This window comes from Odontesthes bonariensis, chromosome 5 (assembly GCF_027942865.1).
Source record: "Odontesthes bonariensis isolate fOdoBon6 chromosome 5, fOdoBon6.hap1, whole genome shotgun sequence".
Lineage (NCBI taxonomy): Eukaryota > Metazoa > Chordata > Actinopteri > Atheriniformes > Atherinopsidae > Odontesthes > Odontesthes bonariensis.
In genome coordinates this window covers 23,088,613-23,099,246 of record NC_134510.1, presented here as the reverse complement: position 1 = coordinate 23,099,246, position 10,634 = coordinate 23,088,613, and the positions used below count along the sequence as shown (strand labels likewise).

Sequence of the window (10,634 nt, the reverse complement as noted above, 5' to 3'; positions counted from 1 at the left end):
AAGAAATTCTGAATACAAACAAATCACTTATATTTACCTTGTAACAATCGTAAACACGTCCACTGTTAAAATATGAGCGTAAAAGCGATTTATTTATCTATTTTTTTATGTAGTAAAACGTTTAGTTTCTGTGAAAACTTAACATGCTCGAGAAGAACATTTGAGCCAATTGTCGCTGCGACCGAAGATCACGTGTCACGCCTCCCTTGACGTCAATTGTCTGCGACTACTACCTCTGACAGACATTCCTCATGTAACAAGAATACACCAAATGTACCCTTAAGTTAAGGTAAGTTGTGCGTGAAAGTGATGGCCGACATTTCTGTGCATGCTGTCTGCTTTCTGACTTTGCAAATAAAAGTCAGTCGGACGTGAAAAGACGGAACGAGGCGTCGCCGGTTCTCGCTGTTCATGCGCGTCCGTTCATTTCCACGACAAGGTCAGGATTTAATGTTACATGACAGAAACAACATCTTCTGTTTGGCCCATTGCTTCATAAAAAACGAGGGGGGTAGTGTCAGTCAGAGTTACAACAACATGTTCCTCCGGGGCTCCATTTGGCTGTGGCTTTGTGTATCCTCAGGACTGTTGGTTACACAACCTGTGATTCCTCAGCAGCAAGAGCTCGATGGTTTAAGCTTTCGGTAGTCCTGACTGTGGATATCTTATTAACTGTTGGATAGCTCATTGTGATGATGTTTTTCTACAACCACAGTTGATGCTGACTTCTGTCATACTCCTGTAGATCTAATGTGGGATGTTGACACCGGCTGCTGAATTGTGAGAAACCTGCCCTCTCTTCTCCTGCCTGAGGCCTCTGCCTTGTCTCTCGGACCCGATGGCTGGCCGCCTTTTGGGCAGATGTGCCCGCCTGCTCTGCAGGTCCTCCTCTCCAGCAGTTGCTGTTGTCCACCTGCCTCCACTTGTTGCTGGACCAGCAGAGGGGCCAAGGGCTATGGGATGGCCAAGGGTCACAGAGAGGTTCTTGTGTGAACAGACAGTAACCAAGGAAGACCCATATCCAACTTCGCCTACACGTACCCAGCTGGACGATTGTATTGAAAAGGCATCAGCACCGGAGGAGATCCTGTCAGCATGGGCAGAGTACAGAGGAAATGGTAACCAAGCTGCCGCTTCCCTGATGAAGTGGACCCAGTTGATGCTGAAGACAAAGGGGAAGTTTCAGGAACAACAATCAGAACTGCTGACGGATTCAAGGCTTCAGAATATGAGGGATACATTATCTCGCCAGGTAAGGAAGCCTTATTACATTGTAATGGACCTGTAGGATAATCACTTATGGTAGATGGCAAGTCTTTGTGCTTCTCTCACTCCTGTTTGCATCTTTACTGCAGGTGTCTTCAGTATGGAATGGTAATCTAGTGTCTGTTTTACGGACTCTCTGGATTATGGGCGTCCCCCCCAACGATGCAGTGCTCAGTTCTGTCCAGACAGAGGTCCTCTGGAGAGTTCGCAGGCTAACATACAAGCAGCTGGGATACCTGGCAGACTGGGGAACAATCAGGACAGCACCACAGGATGTGGCAATAGTGAAATCTGCATTGAAACAACTGGAGCTGCGCTGGACTGAAATCGCTGATGCTAAAACTGTCAGCGCATTAATATCCAAAGGAGAACACATGGCGCCCACCTTAATGGACAGACTTGAAGATAAGGTATCAAAGTCAAGCAGTCAGTGACCCGGTTTAATATTTAGATCGGAAACCCAAGACAATGACAAACTGTAATTTTCAGCGCAATGTGTTGTGCTTAAAGACATTTATTTATTCAAAAACGTAGTGTTTTGGCTCAAAGTTTGAGCGACAGCTGTTTGGAAAATTAAAATAAGTTCAGAAATGTGCTTATAAACAAATCATCAATCTGCCCACATAGCGTTTTCCTTGATCGTGGAGCTATCACAAATAAGACCGTATCGTGGTAAATGTTGATGATGTTGGTCCATAATCCCCAAAGCATATTGAGAACTTTCTGTCTGTTTCCCTTGAAGGCCTTGGAGCTCGCTGAGAGCTTTTCAGCTGAAGAGATTCGCAAAGTCTGTGTTTCTTTGGCAGCTCAAAGTCGCAGAAGCGTCCCGCTGCTCAGGGCTCTGTCCTACCACCTCCTCCAGAAGCCCTCGTCAGAGTTCACCACTCCACTGATTCTGGACTTGGCCTTTGCATACGGTAATAACTTTCAGAATCAGAAGCTGTCCTCTAACAACATTGGCCATCAAAGATGGGTTGTTAATTTTGAAGATGTGACCGGTCAAACTCGATTAAATGATAACAATAATAATAATAATAATAATAATGAATAATGAATAATGAATAAGGCTGGCTGGGAAAAGCTCCATACAGAGTGCAGTTCAGAGGAGCTTACATGCTTTTACTACCCACTGTGTTATATTACCATTAACAGTTTTGCCTCTGCTCTCCTGCAGGGAAACTGAATTTCAATCACTCTCAGGTTTTTCAACGAATGGCCAGCGAGTTGTTGCCCAGAGTCCCTGAGCTCAGCTCTACTAATGTCACACGCTGCGCTAAGTCACTGGGCTTCCTCAAATGGCTCCACATGCCTCTCTTTGAGGCCTTCGCTGAGGTCAGTTGTACGCAGAACTGCCTCTGATTCACTTCGTGTATGATCACAGATTGATTGCTGATTATTTTTTTTCTCTCTCGCTCTCTGTGCGTTTCTTCATCAGAACTACGCAGCGAACAATAAAAAGTATAGCCTTCTCCAGCTCTGCAATCTGCTCATGACTTTTGCCAGACTGGGCTTCCAGCCCAGCAAAGAAGAGGAGTTCTACAGTAAGGTACCGATGACATTAAAGGCTGTTTGTTGACTGAAGCCAGGTGGTTGTGCAACAAACCATTAATGCATTCTCTGGTTCTGAAGGTTCATCTTGCGCTGGAGGAGTCTCTCGCGGGCCTGGAGCCCTTTCTGCAGACGGATGTGGTTTGGTCTCTGTGTGTGCTGCAGCAGGCCAAACCTCGCTATATTACCCCCCTCATTCAAGAAAGTCATGTTGCCAAACTGTCAGGTAAGATGTTTAGCTGAGCTTGCTTGTCTTTTCCTCTTTTCCTGTTTCTGGTAAATGGTGAAAATAGTGAATGTATGAGTACACATGTACACCTTTAGCTCACACATATTGCTAAAAGGCTTTATATCAACTCCATGAGCATTTAGGGGGATAAAGATGGAGAAAAAAAACTTGCTCCTCTAAAGGAGGAGAGGTTGGTGAGGTGAGTTTAGGTACGTGGGGATACTGGCCTCATTTCTAGAGTTAATAGGCGCATTCCCACTGTAGGAACCTTTTGCAGTTCCTATAACCTTTTCAGGAACGGGGCCGTTTTTTTCCGCATTCGCACATACAGGAACTCGGGACCATCGCCCTCAGTTCCTATAACCATTTCAGCTCCTTCTCCGAGGCCGGGTCTTTTCTGGGTTCTATAGGAACACATCTGACGTAGGTGTTTGGTGGTTGGTAGCTACTCCCCATGTCATGCTGTCACGGCTGAAATGTTTACTCATAGGACACGGACACAACCGGCGTGTGTTTAATAAGTTAAACTTACACTTCGTCTCCTATAGCCGCTTTCGGACAGAGCCATTCTAAGAACGCAGTTGTAAGAACGGTCCTCCTCGAATTTCGTTCTGATCCTTCCCCAGCGGAACTGTTTCAGTCTGCATTCGCACATGAGTCGGGACCAGGTCGGGACTGATGCGACGCAACCATCTGCGACAGTGACCTGTTACTTTAGCACCACATTCAACAACAAAACAGAACAAAACAAAACCCACGAAAAGTAAGGAGAGCGGGGAGGCCACCGTGTTCATGGTCTGCATGATGGTGATATTAATCATGGACGATCACATCGGGCGTCTAACATGGAGGCTGGAAGAGCTCACAGAGAGAGTCAGGATCGAGCGCAGGCGATTCTTCTCCGTTTCATGAAGGAAGGAGAGTTAGCTTCTTGGTGGTGTTTTTTTCTTCTCTCCTTACTTTTTGCGGTTTTGTTTTGTTTTGTTGTTTAGTGTGGCGTTAAAGTAACACGTCACTGTCGCAAACGGTTTCGTCGCATCAGTCCCTATCAAGGTCCCGACTCATGTGTGAATGCAAACTGAAACAGTTCCTCTGGGGAATGGCAGTTATTACAACAAAATTCAAGGTGGACAGTTCTTAGAACTGCGTTCTTAGAACTGCTCTGTCCGATTGTGGCTATTGACTTACTTTTGTTTGAAGATATCTGCCAACATCGGCTACAAAACAGATGATTAAACCCTACGTCACAAAGTTTTGTAGCTCGTTAAATGGTCAATTTAAAAGCAGCTGCAAAAGCTAAAACTCAAACTTTGATCCTGCACGTTTAATTATGTTTGTCAAGAAAGTAAATAAGAAGACTTGTGACTTAGAGCAGAAGCCGCCTGGTCAGACCTAGATGCAGGCAGCAGGTTGGAACATGTAATGGCGATGAAGTGATGATGAGCAGATGAGAAATGGCATTGAGGAAGAACGACCGGATGCACATCACATGTCAGAGCTTGTGCAGAGTGAGAGTGAAGGAGCAGATAAGCTCAGAGTAATACAGCCGGGCTGAAATTTGCCAAAGAAAATGCTCACAAAGTGTTTCTTTTCGAGTCTATCACCAACGAGGCTCCAAGGCTACCATAAAGCTCAGAGGTGGAACGAAGCTCTGTCCATATTTATCTTACTGTGATGTAGGAGAGCTTGTATTTAGCGAGGGAATCCTTCAATTTAGTGACTAATTTAGATACAAACGTTAATAACTCTACCCGCCTGTTCAGAGAAAAGTTTGCACTGGTGAAAATCAAAGTCTCTCAGTGTTTTATTCCAAAGCTCTGCCCGAAATCCCACAGAACACCATTGAGATGCCAGAGAAAAAACCGAGGAAAAAAAACACACTTAATCAATGTTATCAGGAGGAAATGACTGAGATTTGATCTAAAGGTTGGCAAACTACTGTAATTGCGGTACTGAAACACTGTAACTGTGATCTTTAGTGAAGCCACCTCCGGGTCATGATTATATAGTATTTAATTGCAGTTCAAGCAGAATGTCAGTTTTGCTAAACAAACCATTTTGAAATTGTTGTAAAAAAATAAATTATTGTGAAATAATTTGAACAGATAATGAAAATGATAAAAGAAAGATAATGAATTCCCGCCTCAGGCCAGTAGATGGCAGCAGAGCTCTGAAGGTTTCTTGTTTCCATTTTTTCTCTCGGAAACAAGACATTTCTGTGATTACTAACTAAACACATCCCTTTGAACTGTTTTCGAAAGGCTTCGGTGCAAGTAATTTGTCAGCAATTGTCCTCATTTTCTCTTGTCTTTTTCTTCTTCTTGTTCTTCTTCTTCTTTTGGTCTCTAGAGGGCAATCCAGCTCGAGTGGAGAACTATAACCTGAAACTGTTGCACATTGCTGCCACTCTTCACTTGGAGCATCCAGGTGCCTCCGATAGCATCTCCTCCCAGAGAGCTCTGTCTGTCCCAGCCAGCAGCTCCCCCCTGTCTGTCCTGCAGAGCACTCTAAGAGAAGCCCTACAGAGTTTGGTTGGTGGGAAGACGGAGGCCCTTCGCACTGGCGTTGACACGGTGTATGGCTGGACTATTGGTAAGGTCGTACTCGTGATAAAACAATTAACGAGGCTTTTATTTACGACTGACGAACGCTCCTTCTTAATCAGATGGTGACATGGCGGTGGATTGTGACAACAAGCCAATTGACATATCGGTGCTAAAAGCCCCGCATTTACCAAGTGGTGGAGGAGATCAGGACTTACCTATCGGGGCGTGCCGGTGAGTTAATGTGATGTGTCCTGGCTGATCCAATCACAAGCCAATGGCGTTGAGTGCGTGTGTTCAAGCCTGAAATTAAAATGCATCCCTTCATATGTCTTGAGAGACGACTTGTGATCAGATCTCAGTAATCCGCTCTTGATTTAGATAAACACGTAGCCTACGTCATAACAGTCAGCTGAGCAACAGACCGGACATCAGTAGGGCTACTAATGCTTCTGTAAAATCATGACTTTCAGTTTCCTGAACTACATCACTATTCAGACATGAACACGTGTCAGAATACAGAATTTTTTTTTAAAACTTGGATCTGAATAAGCTCGGGTAACAAATACATCGCTGTATATGGTAATATTGATTGCGAAAAAATGAATTATTGATTTGTCACGTTACAACATTTGGATGCGTCCTGAATGCGTTCACACTTGGCATTTAGTGCTGTCCACTTCTGGTCTCATCGGCCGGGAAGCATCAGGTCTCATCACATGGGTTTGATTTTTATTTTTTTGCCTTCTTGCTTATGAATATGATCAGTTATTATTGTAGTGTGTACAATTATTTTGCTCTTTTCCTTTTATCAATCTGTTCAGGCTAGCTTTCTTGGGTTGGGAATTTCCCAACTTTGGCTCGAAGAGTAGAGACCTCCTGGGACGTTTTGTCATGATGAAACGACATCTTAAGTTGGCTGGCTTCATCACCGTGGAGGTAGGACGAGGCTGGAGAGGCCACGAGCCACACTTGCACACTAAAGCCAGTTTAAACAGGAATTAGCTTGGGTGTCGAGTTTGCCGTGATAGTGGGCAGTATGCCGGTAAACAGAGGTAAAGATGCAGCACTGCGGCTGCTGTTGCATCTTACAGGCTAAAGCATACACACAATGGACCTAATACTTTTGTAGAGCTGCGAGTCAGGTGGGTCCCACTGCAGTCCGAGGTATAAATAGAGCTCCAGCCGCAGCTCTGCCTCATCTAGGCCAATCCAAGCTCTCTCTTTCTCATCTAGGACAATCTCCTTAGCCACTAGTAGTATCACTTTCCCTTTAAGGTTTACAGTGTTGCAGGATTTATCCACCGACCACTTGAGACTGAAAACTATCATTATGTCCTTTGACTACACACTAAATAAATATGTAATAAAATGGGTTTTACAATCCTGTTCTTCATAATATGTGATAAAATCATTAACTTCGTGAACTAATATTTTTTGGAAACCCGTCCTTTCTGTTTTCTCTCAGGTGCCGTATTACGAGTGGCTGGAGCTGAAGACTGATTGGCAGAAACTGGCGTACCTGAAGGATAAAATGGGGAAGGCTGTGGCCGAGGACATGGCCAAGTGAACCGAGGGACATTTGCAGGCTCAGCTAAATCCGAGCTTTCCCAGTCAAATGGGACCACGGGGAATACACACATCCACCCACGTTTGCACGCTGAACTGAGCAATATTGCAGCATCGCAAAAAAAAATATATAGTTAAAAAAACAAACATATTTTCACTCCGGTTCCCCTGGTAACGTGGGGTTTTCCCTGTTTCCATGGTGATGACAAGCGAGAGTTTTGGAACAAGAAAGATCTATTTCAACACAACACCGAAATGATCTGATCAAGTCTTTGCATCCGCTATTGACTTGTCAACAGACGGGGTGGTCTTCTGTGGAATTATGGTTAAGATATACTTAATATCAGGACATGAATAGATCCAAATAACTTATCTCTGTGAATGTGTGGGTCATCTTATGATGGAATAAATTGTTTTATTGCCATCTTTTCCCTCCTGTGTCTTCTTATTTTTGCAGGCTGTTGGATCCACTGATGCTCAGATTTTTTTTGGCAGCGTGCAGTCAGGCCTGATGCATTGCATCATTTTGTGGAATTCAGAAAGAAGATGCTTAATATCACATCTAGCAGCTAGTTCACAAATCTCTCACCCTAGCGCTGTGTCCGAGTGTGTCAGTGTTACAAGGGACAATTTCTGGATCATCGGAGCAGGGTTGATGACAGCTATGTTCACAGAAATGACTTATTATTTTTTTTTTCCTGAATTAAACAAATTAACTTTGATTTGCAGTGCGGTAAAATCCCTAAGAATTGCAAGTGCTGCTGTCAAAGCTCTGTTAGATTTGAACGAATATATTGTGAAACGTGTCCATGCATGTGCTTTATTATGCATGGGGGTTGTGAAGAATATTGGCAGGAAGGAATAGCGAGGACAAGAATCGGAGATAAACTCTGCTGACCTCAAAGTGCTTACACAACATTACGGGCTGCAGCACTCAGACATCAGAGGCTGTTTTAAAGGAAGGAGACGGACAAACAGAAATCAAGGTGCAGAAGAGAAACCGGCTTTCATAAAGAGAGCCAAATGACAAGCAAAGACAGGGACGGGTGAGGCAAAAGGAAAAGTGCATTAACTGTTATTCTGATAAGCCATCACATGATCCTCAGGCACCATGCCTGATTCTTGATTGTCACATTAATGGATCGATTGATGGACTGTTGGAGAAAGAGCCGTGCTAGCACTTCCATTATTGCATTTCTCAGTCATGGTTAGCATCTCTCGCTGTGGGTTTGCCGTGTGTGGGTGGAACCAGTGTTTCTTTGAAAAGTAAATAATGACGCTTTAATGCTGGTTTGGATAAATAAACTGTATTTTAGTGTGGCACCATATTTAAACACCAGTTTGTACAACTATTCCACTGACTGCCAGAAACAATTAACCTTAAAGCTTGAACTGAGCTAAAAACTTTTGAATTCCCTTTTTTTTTTTTTCTTTGAATTGAGAGTGATGTAATATGCCTGTACTGATGACAGTTGTGATATTAAATGAATGAAACACCAAGATTGTGTTGATAATACACTTATGTTAATGTGGTTTGATCTCAGCAGGTAAAATGAAACCTTATTGATCACAAAATGGGGTTTGTTCGATATACTTGCCTCCTATTTGCAATATAATTTAATATCCAAAAGAAATAGAGACCAAAAACAAACAAAGATATCCTTGCATGATTGTTGCTATGAATGTTTTGACCATGATAATCACGTAGTGATGAACAGATGTTGTGACAGCTCTACTGAATCTATCAGCAGCTTTATTTGAGGAGGTCATGTGTTCGTTCGTTCTACGCAGAGGCTGTTAGACATCCAGGAAATCAGGAATCTCTTCTCCTTAGGCGCCCCTCTTGGGAAGTTTGGGTTGTCATGGAAACTGCTGTTGCTGATCAGCAATGATCAGGGCTCGGTGCTGTTGCCCTCTTTCTTTTTTCCCTCTCAGAGTTTATCTGTCAAAAGTAGAGAATAAATATATGTAAAGTATTCAAATATGAAAAAATTTAATACCAGAAATATCCAACCATATACATATATTTATACTACATCATGACATATATCATGCTTGACTCGCCCTTTTCTCTGACATCATGTGCAGGAATAGATTCTTGTACTTGTTTACTGCTGTTGGTAAGCTGACTAATCCTGCAACACAGTTACCCTCTGACTTCCAGTCCCTGAATATATGAATTATGATGACTTATATAATGACTTTGCATCTTTCTCTTTTTTTCCCGTAATGACAGAAATGACATAGATCCATGTCAAACAATGGAACCAGGCAAATACTGTCACTAGATTGAAACAATTTTGCCAAACTGTGCATCTTATGGCATCAGTACTAATAACAGGAGAATGCATTCAAGTATTTTAAATCACACAGTCACTCTTTTGCTATCTTGAAAACTGATAGTTGCAAATACCTCTTTAAGCTTTTTTTCAAATGGAATTAAAACCAGAGAAAACAGTTTAATGACAAAATCACAGTGCGAGGAGTGCATTACAGAAAGAAAAATAATCGGATATGGTTTTCAAAAGCTCTGGTTCTATATTAACCCAATCTTTTGATATTTACTTTACTTTCAATTAGGGCTGGGCGAGTTAACTCGTTAATTATTTAACGCCGATAAATATTTTATCGTGCATTAACGCAGTTGTTTTTTTTTGTTTTTTAAATTTTATTATTGGAAAAGTCTGTTGCTCATAGGCTTTTACTTTGTAAAAGTCTGTTGCTGTCTGCTGCGGAACCGGAACAGAAAGTAATCGGCGGATCCACCAAACATGGAGAAGGGTACGGAACTTTTACTCGGCCATTTTCATTTTAAAGTTCTTTCAGACGGCGGAGTCGACAGAACCAAAGTCATCTGTAAACACTGCCAAGTTGAATTGTCTTATCACCGTAGTAGTTCCAGTCTAAAATATCACTTAAAGGCAAAACACAACTGATACCAGTCATTCAAGGAAACAGACAGTGGAGCGAGGCTTCCACATAAAAACTACATAAAGATGCTGATGTCAAAAGTGTGTTTGCACAACAAATGTTATGGCACTTTCATTCATATGGCAGCACAGTTAGAATAAAACTAAATGCTAAAAGCTATTCACTACTTTTTAATTCATTTTTGGATTTTGCGTACAAATGCAATTAATCGTGATTAATCAGGGAAATCATGTGATTAATTAGATTAAAAATTTTAATCGTTGCCCAGCCCTACTTTCAATAGAAGGGCAGATATCAGGTTTTTTTTCTTTCTAATTCATTAGTTTAATCAATTTTTGATGTACAACTCTATCCGTGATATAATTGTTACATCTTACAGTTAAAGGGAATCTACCAAAATTCTGAGAAAGTATGACTTTCTTATGTTCCACTTCAGTTTGGTGCATCTGAAAAGCCCTTTGGAGTATTTACCCTGTATTTTCATCCAACTTTGAAATAAAATCTTCATCCCAGAGCTGAATGCTCATTCAGGTCAAACATACATTTTA

General features: G+C 42.2%; 1 protein-coding gene across 1 annotated transcript; it reads left to right on the top strand.

Annotated features, from left to right (window-relative positions):
* The first annotated feature begins 206 nt into the window (after positions 1-206).
* Positions 207-7,579, top strand: tbrg4 (transforming growth factor beta regulator 4). The gene is made up of 11 exons (XM_075465415.1): positions 207-289; positions 746-1,252; positions 1,356-1,676; positions 2,009-2,183; positions 2,441-2,598; positions 2,702-2,812; positions 2,896-3,040; positions 5,393-5,635; positions 5,709-5,820; positions 6,411-6,525; positions 7,055-7,579. The coding sequence occupies exons 2-11, from the start codon at positions 839-841 to the stop codon at positions 7,154-7,156; spliced, it is 1,896 nt and encodes a 631-aa protein (XP_075321530.1). The 5' UTR covers positions 207-289; positions 746-838; the 3' UTR covers positions 7,157-7,579.
* Positions 7,580-10,634: the final 3,055 nt, after the last annotated feature.